Source organism: Lathyrus oleraceus, chromosome 2 (genome assembly GCF_024323335.1).
Source record: "Lathyrus oleraceus cultivar Zhongwan6 chromosome 2, CAAS_Psat_ZW6_1.0, whole genome shotgun sequence".
Lineage (NCBI taxonomy): Eukaryota > Viridiplantae > Streptophyta > Magnoliopsida > Fabales > Fabaceae > Lathyrus > Lathyrus oleraceus.
The window spans coordinates 435,609,729-435,629,063 of record NC_066580.1 but is presented as its reverse complement, the minus strand read 5'-3'; the positions used below and the strand labels follow the sequence as shown (position 1 = coordinate 435,629,063).

The 19,335-nt window shown below is 35.1% G+C and overlaps 1 protein-coding gene and 1 pseudogene across 1 annotated transcript; both read right to left on the bottom strand.

Annotated features, from left to right (window-relative positions):
- Nucleotides 1-10,179: 10,179 nt before the first annotated feature.
- LOC127120031 (phosphoserine aminotransferase 2, chloroplastic) lies at nt 10,180-12,071 on the bottom strand. The gene has a single exon (XM_051050413.1). The coding sequence runs from the start codon at nt 12,005-12,007 to the stop codon at nt 10,763-10,765; it is 1,245 nt and encodes a 414-aa protein (XP_050906370.1). The 5' UTR covers nt 12,008-12,071; the 3' UTR covers nt 10,180-10,762.
- Nucleotides 12,072-16,886: 4,815 nt separating this feature from the next.
- On the bottom strand, nt 16,887-16,986 carry LOC127124654 (uncharacterized; annotated as a pseudogene).
- Between the last annotated feature and the right edge of the window lie 2,349 nt (nt 16,987-19,335).

The following is a 19,335-nucleotide window of genomic DNA, read 5'->3' as shown; positions in this document are numbered from 1 at the left end:
CCTTCCTCATTTATTTTAAAAATATAACTTTCTCAAACTCTCTTAAAGGTTCTTCCTTCAACCAAGTTCAAAATCAATCAAGCAAATTCAAAGGTTCTTCCATCAGAGATATAATTTAACATTGAAGTAAAACTCTGAATTTGTAAGTTTTTGATATTTTGATACTTTTTGAGTTTTTGTATAAATTAGTAGAAGTTGATGATTTAGGTAAGAAATGAGTATAAATTGCATGAATGATATTTTATACATACCGTAGAACATGTTTGATGGTTAAAAATAATGATCAATCCATTATTTTTGGTGTTTGGTGGTCTTGATTACCGCCATTAACAAACCAAAAAAGTTGCAAATTTTTTTGGAGATGCATCTTAAAAAAATTTCAACGTTTGGATTTTCAGGAACCGGAGATGCATCTCCATAAATTATTGGTATGTTTTTTTCTTCTTTTCTTGCTTGTAGGGTTGCGTACTAATGGTCTGGTTTACTTACAAGCATTATGGATGATAAAGACGACAAACTGAGGCACTGGAGGATTGTATAACATGCATCAGTTAGAAGGGAGAAGAGTCAGGTTTTGAAGGCTCGTGTTCACTCTATCATGGTTCATGTAGAGGCATCGACTTTTGGGCTTCATGCTTTTCCATCTCCTTATTCTCGTAGGAGACGAGTGTCATCTACTAACGCTTCACTGCCTCCATCCTCTCGCAGACGATAGATTTCACCTATTCAAGCGTAAGAGGTACTCGAGTTACCGATGGTATCTCAGGCACTAGTGTCACCTAAGTATCGCGGACTTCATGCCAATGAGGCTGCTGAGCTAGTGTCACCTCCGACTGATGAGGCTGTTGAGCCCATGCCACTTCAGACATTTAGAGGAGGCCCTATAGAGTTGTCGCTGCTGATTATGTACCCAGATCATACTGTTAGACATAGAGATAAAATTAGTTGGATCCATTCTTTTTAAATTACGTTTATTATTATATTACAAGTTTCTTACATAGATTCATTTTTCTATAGGACTGTGATTCGGCAAAGTTTATTAACCATGAGTGGAAGATTATTGGCTTGCCTTAGTCGAATGAGGAGTGGTTTTAGGTTACTTTGTCCTAACTGAGATGAAGGATTTATGCATGATCGGTTATATTACGGTTAATCACGGGATGTGTAACACCTTAAAAATCCACGCGTAATTATCTAAGAATTTAATTAACGAAATACAATCACTTAGAGTGTCACTCACAACAATCATAGCCTGCTCCATAACACGGGTTACAACAAAATATTTTACTACATATATTTGCATTTACGATGTTTACACAATATCCAACTCATCTAAATATCTTCGCAGCGGAATCATAACAAAAAAACTATAACAATTTAAAATCTCATAATAGTTTTCGTAACAAAATTAAAAGCACCGACTCGTGAGTGTTATCCAAGTGCTATCACACCAAAACATAAAACAAATACGAGAGCATGCATTTTCTCTCAGGAAATTTCAACATAAAATAAATAATTCGCTCCACAGTGTTACATATTAGAGCATAGCCAACGTTAACACGAATACACTAAAAGAAATAGCTCTACGAGCTAACTTTCACTCACAACATCTCTACTCTTGAGTATCTGCACGATGCCCATGTAAAGACAATATTCAAACAAAAGGATGAAAATTCATTTCAATAATAACAATATAGAATATAAAATATAGTACAACATCTACACAATCATGCATAATAACATATCACATTCTCACACCCAAATTATCATCAGCATCACATACAACAACATCATCATCATACATAGTCATATTTCACGCATATAATTCATTCATGCTATGCGACTCACAACAACGACAACGACTCATATGCATGTGGTACCGATTCAACATTTGGTTCTTCTTACGAACCCGATTCCCCATTCGGAATCCCAAACTCCCCGTTCTGAGTTCCAGATAAGTCTTTTGTCCCTCTTCGGACCTATTACTTATCTCCTTCAACATATCAACAATGGATGTATGACATGGTAATAATGCAATTAACACAACAATTATAATAACATTTAATGATCCACAATCGATCACACAATTTTAACCATGCGTAATGTAATCCACCCTTCTGGACTACCACCAATATAATCAAACACATCATTCCAATCATTCATAACGCATCAAATAATTTGTCAATACGGACCTCAACCATATTCGTCACATCATATACTGCTTCCCCACATACTACCAACCTCTGATAAAATCGTTAAAACTATTTTATCCCTAAAACAAAGTTATATCCCTCTATTTCAGCTACCCAACTCTTCGAACCCCGTCTCAAAATGATTTATGAGTTGAAAGTTATGATCAAAACCGTGCATGAAGGCGTTACCAAAAAGCTACTATTTTTCTGAAATTTCAAGCATGTTTTCATCTTTTCCAATCCCAAAAAGCGTCCATGAAATCATCATAAAAACTATTTTAACTATGAAACAAAGTTATATTCCTCTGTTTCATATACCCAACATTTCAAACCCCATCTCAAAATAATTTACGAGTTGGAAGTTATGATCAAAACCGTGCACAAAGGTGTTACCAAAAAGTTGTTGTTTTTCTGAAATTCCAACACAATTTTCATCTCCTCTAACTCCAAAGACGTCCATGAAATCATCACCAAAAATATTTTATGATTTTAAGTTCAGTTATAAACATACCTATATCAATCATTACTTATATTCATATAATCATGGATCTATATACTATATCAATCCCTAAAACCTTCAAACATCATCAACGATGGACATACATGGACACTTTAAAACATAAATTTCATTCAATAATCCTTTGATTAGGATAGCCATTTGTGAGACACCCTTAGATGCTGAATGGGCACTCGAAGCATTTAACTTTTGAAATAGATTATCAAATGTGGCTATCACTTCTTTGAAGGAATCTTAGCCTCCACTATTCATAACCCAACCATCCATATTTTTCGATATCTTTTGGCATGTACTATTTTTGGTCGGGAAAATTCTAATAAAGTAAATGCTCGCGAGTTGCTATTTTTACAGGGTTGCCTTACTAATCAAAGGATCAATCATGTTCCTTTTATGCTTGCTCATATGTCCGCCATTTTGAAAAAATGAGGAATCATTTCTTTTGGTGGATTAATTATTTCTATTGCTAGAGCGCTTAATCTCAACGCTGAGTTAGCTACCTTAGAACCGCTCCCTCACCGCACCATTAACTTGAAAATTTTGAAGGATATGAAATTATGCAAGGTGCGGCGAGCGGGCGGTTATAACCTCATGATCCATGGTGTAGCTATACCGAATGTTGTTTTACCTTACTCTCAGCGTACAGATGTGCGACATGCAAGGAACTGGACATATGATCTCGATGCTCCACCTTTTACCGGTCCTTTGCCACCTAATGTCCCTATGGACGATGGGCAAGGAACTGATGATGAGTATGACCGACGCGATCAGTCCCCTGCTCATGATATTCCTACACACACTGCATCACCTACACACATCGCACCTTTTTCTTCTGACCATTTTGCAGGTACACTCCCGGTTTTTACATCACTGAGGAGATGTGGCGCGAGCACCAGGCTCGGGAAGAAAGGCGTGACGCCCTTCTAAATACCATAAACCAACAATTGACTAATAGTATGAGATTTATGGTAGCTTCCCAACAGAGCAGTGAGCAAGCACATCGGACTATCACTGAGTCCTTGCTTGCGATCACTAATGAGCAGCATCGCCAGCGATAGGCTACTGAGCGTCACTTCGCACTTATCGAGGCCAACAATGGGTCTCTCTTAGGTCGCTCTAGGCAGCTGCAGGAAGGTCTTAGTACTCGTAGCAGGAGTCGTCGACCCAGGCATCCTGACCAGGGCGGTGACGGTACCGGTGATCAGCCATAGTTCTCTCTTTCAGGTTACTCTTACCCTATCTCATATCGAAACATTGGGGACAATGTTCGGTTTAAGTGTGGGAGGAGATTTTTATCGCTTTCCTTTATTTTCAGTATGTTTTATTTTCAGTATGTTTTGTGTGTTTTAGTTGTTTGCTTTTCTTTCAATAAAATAACATGTGTTTGACGAGTCATCTATGTGGTGTATCCGTACTTCTCCCATTTCTTTAGCCTTACCAAACATTTTGTGAGCAAAAGAAAACAATGTATTTTGAATATTCAGGCTATAAGATATGTTTATGACAGGATGTAAAAGACTTGGGAAAACTTTTTCAAAAAATCAATATCGTCTTGACACCGTAGGCTTCATGATTAAGAGTCGATCCCGATACCCCATATGTTGTGGCCCTAATTTTTGTTCCAAATAAGTCCTTAAGTAGTTTATCCTTGCAGTCAGCTCCGGCTTAAGCATGCTCTACGTAGGGGACCGATGAAAATAAGTGAATGATCATAATTTTTTTTGCTTTGTCCTCTAGTTGTATCAAATTCCGGGATAGGTGACTCTCACACGGTCATTTAACCCAGCAAAATAAAGAGGTTTGCGAAACATGCAGAAGAAAAATAAAAAAATATATAATAATATGCCTATTGTTGGTTGGTTCAGAGGTATCTGGTGCTGGACTTGGTAGGGTGGATTACGATCCAATCCCCCACAACTACAATTGGGTTAAATAAAGGGGTTACACCAACTTATGTACCAGAGCCCCATGCCTAAGATCATAATCACTAATCGGTCACCTTATTATAAGTATGTACGTATAACGGGCTTAATGTGATTGCACATGAATGAAAAGGACTTGAAGAAGATGAAAAGAAGGCCTAGGTATGGTGGGGTAATATGGATTGATTTGTATAGGAACGAAACCTATGACCGCATTTGCGGGAAGTGTCACTAGAATATCCTTAGTTTGATTCGTTAGTACCTATCGATACATTCCTTGAATGAACTTATAAGCCTTTTTACCTTGAATTAACTCTGGTTGATATTGTTTTTCTTGCATGAGCTATAAAGAGTTTTTGCTTGAGGACAAACAAAGGTTTAAGTGTGGGAGAATTTGATCACACTGAATCACACCGCGTTTTTGACTCGGATTTCGCATGTTTTTTAGGTCTTTATTATCATTTTGCTTGTGTTATGCTTTTTTTGTGTTGTTTTCAGGTATTTAGCTCTTTCAGGACCTTTTTAGAAGAAACGAAGCAAAAAGACCATAAAATTAGGGTTTTCCGCAAAAAATGTACTCATGGCGTTCTGCATGGCGGCCACTATAGGAGAAGCCATGACACATCAGCCCTCAACCAGGAGGAAACTTCCACGATCCCATGAACTTCCCCATTTACTCACATGGCGGGCGCCATGGAGGGGTGGAGGACGCCACCTTTGCATTTCACGTTCCCACTAAAGAGAAGTTGAAGGGCATTCTGGTCTTTGCATGTTGCTGAGTTCCTCTATAAATAGGTCGTTCTAGTTCATTTTAAAATCATCCAACTTAGTTTACAACACTAAGACTCTATTATCATCTGTAAAAACGGTAATCCGTCACATCGAGGGGTTATCGCACCTTAATGAAATTGAGTTGGAGCACTTTGATTTTGATGTCATCTTTATTTTCAAAGTCAAAGGTTTATTTACTTCCTTGTACCAGATTTAAAGCCTCCGTTATGTTCTAATTTAATCGCCTTTTTATTTTACTTGCCATGCTTTACTTTATTTAATTTCTTGTCATGCTTTACTTTATTTAATTCCTGCCATTGTCTTTACTTTATTTAATTTTCTCGCCATTATCTTTATTGCTCGTTTTGATTGTTTTACACGCTTTACTTGTTCTTCATGCCTTACATTCTAAACTTCTTTTCATCATGTTCAATATCGTTGAAATTGTTTGTATTACCATGTCTGGCTAAGTCTTTCAAAGGTTAGAATGTAAGGATCACGGTTAAAGAGATGTTTCACATATTGCATCTGTAGAAATGATTTAGGGGTTGTTTTGATTCTTAATTCGAGTTTTCTAAAACAAGCTTGGTTAATTTTGACTACTCAATGAGTGCGAAAGCACCCTGACTTAGTTAACTAGGATTTTTTTATCACTTTAAGGAAAAACGATTTTTGAAACTGTTTTCGGACGCGTTGATAGATTTAAAATCAGGAAACTCCTTAGGTAAACTTTCCGAATCAAAATTACTTTTCAACTAAGCTTACGAGTCTTATTTCTTAAAAATAGGTTTACTACTTTAGCGTTCTGCGCACCTTTTATAAGTGAGAATAAAAGACCTTAATTTAAGGGTAAACTCGGTTCTGAATACGCAAAAGCGACAGTTCCTGTTAAATGTATTCTTTTCAAGAGTAGAAAATATTGCCCCATAAGTAGTTCTATTTAGACAATCAAAGCATCGTTTAACTGACGTGAAATACATTCAAGCCTATCTTTATCTTCACTGTATTTATCACTTTCTTTATTTACTGTTATTTTGCGACATCATTATCTCATTTGTACCGCCTTAGATAAACATCGTAACAATAGTAATCGATAGATTGACGATTTGGTCTCTGTGGGATCGATATTCTTTTATATTACTCTAACGCGATTCGTGCACTTGCGAATATAGCGATCACATTCGTGGAGAGATGGCATACTGAGACCTCGTCATTTCATCTACCGCTTCGTGAAGTGTCTATCACACTCGATGATGTGTCATGTTTGTTACATTTTTTGATAAGAGGGGAAACTTTTAGATCATGAGAGGATTATTAATCCAATGTCACCCTTAGGGATTCAATGGGCTTAATATCCCAACCCATGACACTTAATATTGGCTAGGCACAACCCTTTAAGGGGTTTATACTATAAGGAAATAAAGTTGTGCTCTCACTAACATCAATTCTTTTAGCGCAATGGTAAGCGCTCGATCCAACAAGTGGTATCAGAGCAAGATCATGGGTTTGAATTCCCCCGGCTAACACGGGGGGGGGGGGGGGATTGTTGGATTTATTAATCCAGCGTCACCCTTAGGGATTCGATGGGCTTAATATCCCAACCCATGTCGCTTAGTATGTGATAGGCACAACCCCTTGAAGGCTTTATACTATTAGGAAATAAAGTTACGCTCTCACTTACAACAATTTCTTTTAGCACAACGGTAAGTGCTTGATCCAACAATTTCCCCCGCTCAGAGGGAACCATGCGATAAAGCTGTTTAAAGTGTATCTTGATTGCTTACCGGTGATATGCACCTCAAGAACTATGTCGATCACCACGAGACGCATATATTTGACAATATAGTGTTATACTCATAATGGTTGGCTTGCGGCACACATCTCACATTTCCTCATCTGCCTGAGTGTGTCATACGGAAGTTCAGCTACACTCACAATATTCTCAGACACCCTATTGTCTCTCCTCCTCCTACTATGACACATAGAGATATGTATGTCATGTTTTATGATTATCTTAGTCATCTGGTACAAAAGGAGGCCCAAAGTACCATAGTTGAGAGCGACTGGAGCTATGTTGACGAGTCCATCAGGTGGTTCTTCAGGGTGTCGCATTCGTATATGCTGTAAGCTGCTCTAGGAGATCCACCGAGGTCAGCTCATCAGGAGATACTAGAGGAGGAGAAAATACAGTTAGATCATGTTCATGATGTCTTGCCTAAATGTCATCACATTGTGGAGATTGTGCAGATATGCATTAACAGAGGTATCTTCCCTGATGGGTCAGAGGTGAGACATGTCCTTGATGCCATTATGACGGAGACACGAGAGACATTGATATACCAGAGACAACATTGGAGGAATGAGGTAGAGGAGGCCGAGGAGCCTGAAGAGTTATAGTCCGACATACACAATAGTGTATAGTAGTTGTACTTTGGATTCATTATGGATTGTATTTTATTTTGACTTCATTCTACTTTATCTTGTCTTTCGACTTCATTTAAATATGTCATTTTTTGACCATCTGGATTTTTATATGTCACTTTTTACATATCGATTGTATGCTTTACTGTTCATCACATAACATGGTCTTTAACATTTATAAATAATCATTTTCATCTTTATAACCATAAAAGTAACATAGCCTACACTGAGATGCATCTCCTAAACGGAGATGCATATTCAGAACAACAAATGTTTAAAATGGGCCTTTTAGAGAGGGATGCATGAGATGTGTATTAAAATATTTTGGAGATGCATCTTAGGATCAGTTAACGTTTTGACTTAAGACAAAGTGCATCCGGAGATGCATTTTCGGAATCTGAGGGAAATTTTGAGTTTTCTATAGGGTTTTATATATGGATGAAGTTTGTTATATGATGAGATCAAGTGGCATTCTGTCAAGAACTTCATAATCTAAAACCCTCGAGTTTTTTCTCGTTGTACCCGATTCAATAACACATGACTGATTGCATGACATGCAACCAAATATGGGAAGAGTTGCGAACGATAAAATTGGAATTACTTGGAAAAAAGAAATACATAATTAGATTCTAGGGTTAAATATGTTTCTAATTTCTCTAAATATGACAATTTTCACTTTTAATCTCTATAAAAATTTCCTTCAAAGGATGGTCCTCATAATATTTTCCATCTACACTTTTTGTTCATCATACTAACGACGGTTAATAGGAGCTGACGTGGCATGCCACATGGAACTTTTTTGATGAATCTGCAAACATGTGGCACTATTAATGTGGCAAAAAATGCTTATGTGGATGACACATGGCAATTTTTTCTTCTATTTTTTTATTTATTATATTAATTAAAATTAAAGCGACGGAAAGACCATCGCTAAATCAGACGTTAATATGAACATCATGCATTAATCCAGAATTTGTAGCTAATTCCTAGATAATCTCTAGATAATCCCTAGCTAATTTAAATACATTATTCTTAAGACCTAAATTTTGTTTTTTTAATGATTTTTTGCATTAAAGTTTATAAATTTATAAGGATCCCTCCCCAAAAAATTGTTTTTTTACTTGATATGAATTAAATATGAATTTTTTAAGGCCAATTTTTCTATGAAACGGAAATAATGCAAACATTGACATATAATTGAATTTAAAGCTAATACTTTTCAGAGACCTATCTCATAATACATGAAATGGTTCTGCAATGTTTCAAAGAATTTTGAATAAGTCTGAATTTATTTTGATTTTTCGATCGAAATATGTATATATGTATTCTTTTCTAGAGGCGAAACCCATTAATATGACCTAGAATCTATTGTTTTTCATGATTTTTGGCATGAGTGTTTATCACATTATAAGGATCTCTCCCACAAAAATTGAATTTTTTTTGGGATGATATAAGTTAAATATGAATTTTTAAGCACTGATTTTCTATAAAACGAAAACAACGTAGATGTTGACATATAATTGAATTTTAAGCTAATATATTGCAGAGACTTATATAATAAAACATTGAAAGTATATTCAAAGTTTCATGAAATTCTGAATAAGTCAGGATTTATTTTGATTTTTCGATTGAAACAAGTACATATGTTTTCAATCAAAAAAAAAATGGAAAGTTATTCGGAATGCCATGAAACTTTACAGATCCATTTTATGTATTATTAGATAGGTCTCTGCTAAATATTATATCAAAATACATGTCAATGTTTGAGTTGTTTCAGTTTCATGGAAAATCGATGATAAAAAAATTCATATTTAATTCATATCAAATAAAAAAAATAATTTTTATGAGAGAGATCCTTATAAGATTATAAACTTTCATGCAAAAATTCATGAGAAAAAAAATGAATTTTAGGTTATAAGAATGATGTGTTTAAATTAACTAGGAAACAACTAGAGATTAGCTACAAATTATGAGTTTATTTATGATGTTCATCTTAGCACGGGCTTTCCGTCGCTATAATTTTAATGAATATAAAAAATAGAAATGGAAACAATTTCCAAATAGCATCACCCGTGTATGTACAGACGTGATATTACCACATCAGCATCTGTTAACGTCCATTAGTAGGAGAGACCAAAGTGTGGATGAAAAATATTATGAGGACTATTTTTTTTTTTTTAAATTTAGAGGGACTAAAAATAAAACATATTTATCCTTAAATTCTATACACAATGATTATATTTCATTATTTTATTACTTGTAACATTATTTTTCTAACTTGTTTACATTGTCAAGATGTTAAATTTGATTTAGTTATATGTAAAGAATTGTTGAAGAATAAATAGGTCTTGCTCCAATCTAAAACCAAACTAAATGATAAAATTAAAAGTAATTACAAGGTGTAAGTGTATAGGTAGCTGAGAAAGCCATATTACTAACTACTTCTAAAATAGTACGAGGGAATTCAATGCGAATAACATGACAAAATAAATACAATGTTGGTTGGTCAACATTGTTATTTTGTCAAAACAAAAAACAAACTTTGCATGCTTTTGTCCCCTTTTTTTTTCTTTCATCCACATGCTCGTATTCTTAACCTTGAATTGGTACAAATTAATTCGTATATGACAACTTGCACCTTGTGTACTACTATTCCTTTTCCTTGGAGTCTTTTCTGGAATACATCAAGGTATTTGTAGTTTCTACATAATTTACCATAATAGTTAAATCCATAGAAACTTGTGTAGATAATGAAAACACTAGTGCAACCCAACCTGATTTGAATATCAAAACATATCAGAGACAAGGTAAGCACAAGAAGAAGAATACCAAAAAGCAAAAAACAGACAGAGACCTATTTTAATTAGCATAGAAAAAACAAACACAAAAGTTACTAAATTCCAGTGTTTGTTCTATAGACATAGGAGTATGAATTATGATCCTCATCTAAGCATATGCTTGGCCTGAAAATCTTTCATGAAAGCAACCAACTTCTCAACTCCAGCCAAAGGCATAGCATTATATATAGAAGCTCTCATACCACCAACAGATCTATGTCCCTTAAGCTGAACCATCTTTTCCTTAGCAGCTTCCTTAATAAACTCACCCTCCAATTCCTGTTTCTCCAAAGTAAAAGGCACATTCATCAATGACCTCACAGATTTCTCCACAGGACACCTATAAAAGCCACCACTCTCATCAATAGCATCAAACAGAATCTGAGCTTTCTTCTTGTTATTCTTCTCAACCTCCTTCAAACCACCTTGTTGCAAAAGATCCTCAAAAACTAAACCACACATGTATATACCATAACAAGGAGGAGTATTATAGAGTGAATTGTTTTCATCATGTATCTTATAATCAAGCATCACAGGAGTAAAACTTTGAGCATTCCCAATCAAATCTTTCCTTATGATCACAATTGTTACACCAGAGGGTCCTACATTTTTCTGAGCGCCAGCATAAATAACTCCAAATTTAGAGACCTCAACAGGCTTTGAACAGAAATTGGAAGACATATCAGCAACCAAAATCCCGGTAGCATTTTTAGCGTTCGGGTAATTATTATCCTTAAATTCAACTCCATGAATAGTTTCATTTGCGCATATATGCAAATATCTAGCATCTGGGTTTTGTTGAAAATCATCAAAAGATGGAATCTTTGTATACTTTTCAGATTTCCCAGACCAGATTACTTTCGGATTACAATACTTTTGTGCTTCCTTAACTGCTTTATCACCCCAGGAACCGGTAACGATGTAATCGACGGTGTCCTGTGGGGTGCAGAGGTTTAAAGGCAAGGCGGCGAATTGGGTGGTGGCGCCACCTTGGAGGAACAAAACGGAGTATTCAGATGGGATCTGCAAAAGGGTACGTAGATCTGATTCAGCTTTTTGGATTATGGAGAGAAACTCTTTGCCTCTGTGGCTCATTTCCATGACGCTCATGCCGGATCCGTTCCAGTTATAGAGCTCTGATTGGGCTTTGAGGAGGACGTTTTCTGGTAAGGTGGCGGGACCGGCGGCGAAGTTGAAGACGCGATCTTGTTGGGGGTGGGTGGCGCATTTGATTGAGATGGGTTTGAAGGAGAATGAGAGAAGGTTGGTATTGTTTTTGGTGGGGTGGTTGAAAATGTTGGTGTTATGGAGGAGACGAGTGTGAGGAGAAGTTGCCATTGATATACTCATGATGCTCACGTTGTTGGTGGAGTTTTCTTTCTTTGAAAATGGAGATGATTGACGACGATTTGAATGTCCCAAAGGATCCTTTATATAGTGAAGGCTAATAATAAACAATTAATAAAAAAAATTGACAAAATTTAACATGTAAATATCAAAGTCTAATACATTTTCAATAAAAAAAAGAATTTCTTATTTTCTTTTTTAAATTATACAAAATTTTAAATTTTATCACTCTATTATAATTTTTTATAGTTTTTTTCGACTACACTATATCATCATCACGTTCTCTCTTTCAAACACATAGTCAGACTATCTAACTCAATGTTGATTTTCCTTCAAATTAATATTAATTTTCGTTGTATTGTTTATTCATTTTTTGTTCAGTATGTTGTATTGTTTATTCATTTTTTGTTAATTCGATTTTATTTAATTTATATATTATTTGAATTTTATTTAAATTATTGTATTTTATTATTTTAATTTTGATTTGAATTAATTTAATTTATTTTATTATAATTTTATATATTTTTTAATTATTTTGAATATTGAAATTAAGTGTACAAATATGTTTTGTTATTACATATACCGTTGATATTATTATACAAAGTTTGTAATAGATTTTTAACATATTTATATTATTAATATATCTATAAAATTTAGTTTTATATTATTAATTTATTTAATAAATGATTCGAGTGTAAATTTAATCGATTGAACCATTAAATTTTAAATAGAATATTTAATCGATTTAATCTTTGATTCGGTTTTTAAAATATTAATTAACCGTATAATTTAATAAAGGTAAATTCTTTGTTTTTTATGAGTTTTGATTGGATAATTAAATATTATTTTATTTTAAAAGAAAATGATACTAAAATATGACATAATATTAAATATTATTGTTACATTGGTTAAAGTAGAGCCATTAAAATAAACTAGTACATATGGGTTAGTATGCTAAGCCCAATATATCATAGGGTTTTTTTTCAGGATTTATTCCGACCCTAAAAAATTAGATATTTATCAAAATTAATCGGTACGAACTGAGGGTAGCTCGTTAATCCCACGTAATTATAAATTTTAAAAAATTATATAAATATTTATATTGTCTTGCTCCAAATTAATATTTTAATTTATCTCAATTCATTAATTTTATCTCTATTATATTCAATCTTTCTCTTTTAAATATTATATATTAATATATGAAATTAATATTTAATTCTTTTTGTGTAAATAATTTTCTCATATGCTATTAGTTTATCTTATATTTAATATTTGAGTATTATTTTATACAACTTAAACATGTATTGTATTTTAAAATATATCATATTATGTATAAAGAATAATATAGTACGTAAAAATGTATCATATATAAAAATATATAATTCTTTTATTGAGTTTATAATGAATATTATGAGATTTTTATTTTAATTTTTGTATAAAATATAATAAAAAATAGTCTGTTTAGGGTTTGATAGTCCGAAGCCCGTAAAGGACTGGGCTCGAGTAGTAATTTTTTAGAATATATTACAACATAGTTTTTTTTATCCGACCTTAAAAAGTCTGAGGCATGTCTAGACCGACCCTAAACAGGCCGGATTGCTCATTTTGATAACTCTAGACGAACATATCAATATCCATCTAAATTCAAGGATACTTAAATTTTATCGTTAATAAATTATAATTTAAGAGAAGATTAAACTCACTTATAATTCTATTATGATATGTATTAAAATAAAATAAAAATCATTTTTTGACTTAAGGCACAAGTTTAAAAAATAAATATAAACTTTTTTAAAAGCACAAAATAGCATTTGATATCGTTTATATGATTTGAGTAACATTTATGTGTTTTGATGTTTTTACAATTCAATTATTGATTGATATAAGTAAAATTGTATATTTGTAATTTGAATATTATTTCATTTGCGCGCTTGTACGCTTGTATCATTTCAATTTGACTGTAATCGCTTCGGCTACTATTAATTTGTACCAATGAGAACTCTCTACATTTCATTAATTGAATTTCTTTAATCCTTGTTAGTATTTCAGTTTTTGAGTATATGAAATTGCTCTTTTATCATTTCCACGGGCGTAGCTTGAATTATAAGTTATAACATCTAAATTTGGATATTTTGGTATTTGATTCGAATAATGTGTTATCTTAGGTTTAAATCACCCACATTGAAAATTGGAATTCACCTCTGGACCAAATGATTCGGATCATAACTTAAACATGATTCAAATCATAGCCTCATTTGATTCGGATCAAGTGCATATCATGATTCGAATCACGAGCTTTGAAAAATGCCCCTTTTGGGTCTGTCCAGATTGATTCGAATCATAAATCCTTCTTGATTCGAATCACGAATCTAAAAATCCAATTTCCGCCTCATATTCAAATAGTCGTTTCTTTTTGTGAAAGTAACAAGTGTGTGAAACATATGGTGGAATCCATAGAGACAAAAATGTGATTTTGTCTTCTCTTCTTAGTGTTCATTGATAACATGAAATTATATCACATTTTAGGACTTAATTCAATTAGATTATATTATCATTTACTTTAATTTATCTCATTTTATCAGATATTATGCGGTATTTCCTTTCTATTTATGTCAGGTATCCATTTTGAAGCAAAAGTGAAAAAGGGAAGAAAAGGAGGTGTAAGAAGGAATAAAAAGGAAACAAATAACAAAGACCAAGCCCAGCCCAAAGAAAGCGCACGTTGTGCCTGTGACGGGCGTCACAAAGGTTGTGACGAGCGTCACACTAAGCACACTCCTGTGACGAGCGTCACACATGGTGTGACGGACGTCACACCTTTCCCCTATATTTTTGGCACTAGGAACGCAACTGACCACGTTGAAAGCTATTTCCACGCTTGACCCTCGGAACGAAAAGACCGCGTATACGGAAACCCTTGGAAAGCAGTTACACAAGTAGCAGTATAAATAGCAGCTAATTGGGAAAGCTCTCGGTTCGGAGATTTTCCACGCCTTTTGCCGTTTTCGCATTTTTTTCTTCTTCCAGCAGTTTAGGCTTATATTTTTATAGTATTACTTTGCAAAATTTTTATTGTTTTACCTTTTTGCAATTCTATTTTCTTTTCTAGCATTTAATTAATTCTTTTCGCACAATAGTTTCTACACCGGAAACTATTGTGCAACTTTTACCGGATCTAACCTTACGTTAGAATCTAGTTTTTATTTCCTTCGTTTTAATTTGTTGTTTAATTGAAGAATCCAAGAACAAATCCTACTGGCTTGTGGTAGAGTGTTCAAGACTATTGTTTAACGCATTCAGGTTCTTTAATTATTATTTAATGCTTTGTTTTATTACTTATTTATATTATCTGCCTGGGATGAGTCTGTTTATGCATGATATGTATTTTTGTTTGTTTAGCATGTCTGGCTAATTCGCCTAGATATCGGTATGTAAAGTAAGCGAAATAAGGGATCAAGACTAAGTCGGTCTAATCAAACTTAAAATTAAAATCAATCTTTTTACGGTCTCAATTTACAGGTTTAATAACAAGAATTTTTTACAAAAGTAAAAGACATAAAGAAGTTAAAATCAATAGAGCGAGAGTTTGAGGTTTTAACTGGACAGTGTAAATTAGGCATTAATTCTAGATCAGGGCGAGAGCAAGTTTTAGAGTTAATTAAATTCTGACCTTTTCCAAAAAGTATTCTTAAAGATTGAATGTGAGGACGAGAGTTAAGCATTCGGGTTTAATTGTATAACCTAAGTCAACAGAGCGAGAGTTTGAGATAAGGGTGTTTAAAACGGTCAGTGTTTTCTTAAAAAGAGTTTCTGCAACTTTATTGCTTTCAAAAAGTGGTTTTTGACTTAATTATAAGTGACAGCTACATTAACATAAAGTCATGGTTTATTCAACAGAGCGAGAGTTTGAGATAAAACCTTTAATCAATAAAGTTAACTGAAACGATTTATTTTAAAACCAAGAAACCGACAAAGAATTGATTCCCTAATTACGACGAACTACATACCGATATCCGATTTATTAATATTTAGTCTAGATCTTAGTTTAGTTTTTAGCTTCGCCCCCAAACAATCAACCATTATTCACCTTAGCTTTACGTAGTAACCTTAGATAACGGTATATCGATTCATAAGTCCCTGTGGGATCGATATCTTTTAAAACTACGCGATAGAACTGTGCACTTGCAGTTTGTACCCCAAATTCGACTCATAAAGTCGCGATCAAGTTTTTGGCGCCGTTGCCGGGGACTTTTATTTAATCGATATCGTAACTCTTCCGTTACGCTGTAGAGACTAAGGTTTCTTTTTCTTCTATTCTTTCTTTCGTTGATTTGTATGCCACGCACTCGCTCACAAGGCGAACCGCTCTATTTACGAATCAACGATATCGAACTATATCTCCGAGTCTTACGACGAATTCGGGAATATCGTGCTGCAAACAATCTCCCTCCTATAGAACTTCCTGATTTCAAAAACCTTTTTCCTTCGATAACCGAGATGGCAGAACCAGCTCGTGCTCTTAGAGATTACGCCGCTCCATCGCAAGATGAGTCGCATTCAAGTATTGCTCCGCCCGCAATCGAAGCAAACAACTTCGAACTTAAACCTTCGCTGTTGCAGGCGGTGCAACAGAACCAATTCTCTGGAAATCCTACCGAGGATCCAAACCTTCATTTATCCGTATTTGTCCAATACGCTGATACTGTTAAAGCTAATGGTGTCACTTCAGAGGCAATTCGACTTCGTCTTTTTCCTTTCTCATTAAGAGATAGCGCTAGAAGATGGCTTCAATCTCTCCCTTCCAACTCAGTCACCACATGGAACGAGTTGAAGAAAGTTTTTCTTGCCCGATACTTTCCACCAAGCAAAACAGCTATGTTAAGAGCCCAGATAAACAGATTTAAACAGAAAGACAACGAGTCTCTTTTCGAAGCATGGGAAAGATATAAAGACATGATGAGACTTTGCCCACACCACGGTTTGGAAGACTGGTTAGTAATTCACACATTTTATAATGGTCTCTTATACAACACAAGGTTAACAATAGACGCCGCTGCAGGTGGTGCATTAATGAACAAACCTTATGCTGATGCTTACCAGCTTATCGAGAGCATGGCCCAAAACCACTATCAGTGGGGAACCGAACGAACAACGGTGGAAAAACCTCAAACGAAAACTGGCATGTACGAGATAAGTAACCTTGATCACGTTAACGCAAAAGTGGATGCTTTGGTCCAGAAAATTGAAAGTTTAAACGTATCACCTCCAGCCGCCGTGGTTGCTATAACTCAGAATTGCGAGGTCTGTGGAATCCAAGGCCACACTCCTACGGACTGTCAACTCTTGACAGGAATCCAAGCAGAGCAAGTAAACTATGCTCAAGGAAGCCCCTATTCGAACACCTATAACTCAAATTGGAAGAACCATCCAAACTTTTCATATAAGAGCAATAACGCTTTGTACGCACCTGGACAGTCTCCAAATCAAGCCCCAGCTATACCTCCGGGATATCAGAAACCGAACCCATCCATGCCTAACAATAACGCCCCTAGGAAATCCAACTTGGAAATCATGATGGAAAACTTTATAGCTTCCCAACAACAAACCAATAAAGATTTCCTAAACCAGAATGTACACATTGGCGAACAACTTAAACAACTAGCAAGCAAAGTAGATGCCTTGGCTACCCATAACAAAATGCTGGAAACACAAATATCACAAGTAGCCCAACAACAACAAGCACCTACTGCTGCCCCAACTGGTACATTCCCTGGACAGCCCCAACCTAACCCGAGAAGCCACGCTCATGCAATTATATTAAGAAGTGGAACGGAAGTGGAAGGACCGTCTGATCCAAGGATAGAAAACCAAAACCCTAAGAAATCAACTGAGGAAAGTGAACCTAAGGAAAAGGAAGAGAGTAATAAGGAAACCCTAGAAAAGAAGGAACCTTATGTACCTCCACCACCTTACAAACCACCTATACCTTACCCTCAAAGGCTTGTTAAAACCAAAGATGCGGGCCAATTTAGAAAATTTGTTGATCTCCTTAAACAATTAAACGTTACAATTCCGTTCACCGAAGCTATTACGCAGATGCCCTCATATGCTAAATTCTTAAAAGAAATCCTTTCTAATAAGAGGAAACTTGAGGATAGCGAAACCGTTACACTCCCTGCCGAATGTAGCGCTATAATCCAAAACATGCCCCCTAAACTCAAGGATCCAGGTAGTTTCTCTATACCCTGTCACATAGGAAAATTTGTCATCGACAAAGCCTTATGCGATTTAGGAGCCGGAATTAGCGTTATGCCTCTATCCATATGTAAGAAACTGGAAATGGGAGAATTAAGACCAACCAAAATGTCTGTGCAACTAGCAGATCGTTCCATCAAATATCCTGTAGGAATCCTTGAAAACGTTCCCGTACGCATAGGTCAATTCTACATTCCCACTGATTTTACAATTATGGACATTAGAGAAGATGATATTACACCCATTATACTGGGAAGACCATTCTTAGCAACTGCCGGTGCAATCATAGACGTAAAACGAGGACGACTCACCTTCGAAGTAGGTGAAGAGAAAATTGAATTCATTCTTTCCCAATTCTTGAAAGCACCTGCAATAGAAGATACATGTTACTTCATGGATATCATCGATGAATGCATAAAAGAAGCAGAGTTAGAAGAAGACAAATCATCTGATTGCCTTGTAGAAGACAGATCTAACCAATGTTTGGCAATAACACCGGATCCTACGCAATGTCTTAACAAACCAACCCCTGACCTGAAAACACTTCCCAAAAATCTGAGATATGAATTCCTAGACTTAGAACTTGAACGACCTGTGATAGTTAATGCAGACCTAGGAAGACTCGAAACAGAAAAACTCCTACATATCTTAAGGAAGTATCCAACCGCACTAGGGTACCACATCACCGATCTTAAAGGAATAAGTCCTTCTATTTGTATGCACCGCATCATGTTAGAAGAAGACTGTAAAACCTCTAGAGGACACCAGAGAAGACTAAATCCGATCCTGAGTGAGGTAGTAAAGAAGGAAATAACCAAGTTATTGGAAGCAGGTATTATATATCCTATATCTGATAGCAAATGGGTTAGTCCTGTGCACGTTGTACCAAAGAAAGGAGGCATAACCGTTATTGAAAACGAAAAAGGGGAAACTATAACTAAACGAATCGAATCAGGATGGAGAATGTGCATTGATTATAGGAAACTAAACAAAGCAACCCGAAAAGATCATTTCCCTTTACCATTCATTGACCAAATGTTAGAACGATTAGCAAAACATTCACATTTCTGTTATCT

Bases quoted from the DNA above. Each gene is read 5' to 3' on its own strand.
- LOC127120031 (XM_051050413.1), bottom strand. From the start codon at position 12,007: ATGAGTATATCAATGGCAACTTCTCCTCACACTCGTCTCCTCCATAAC.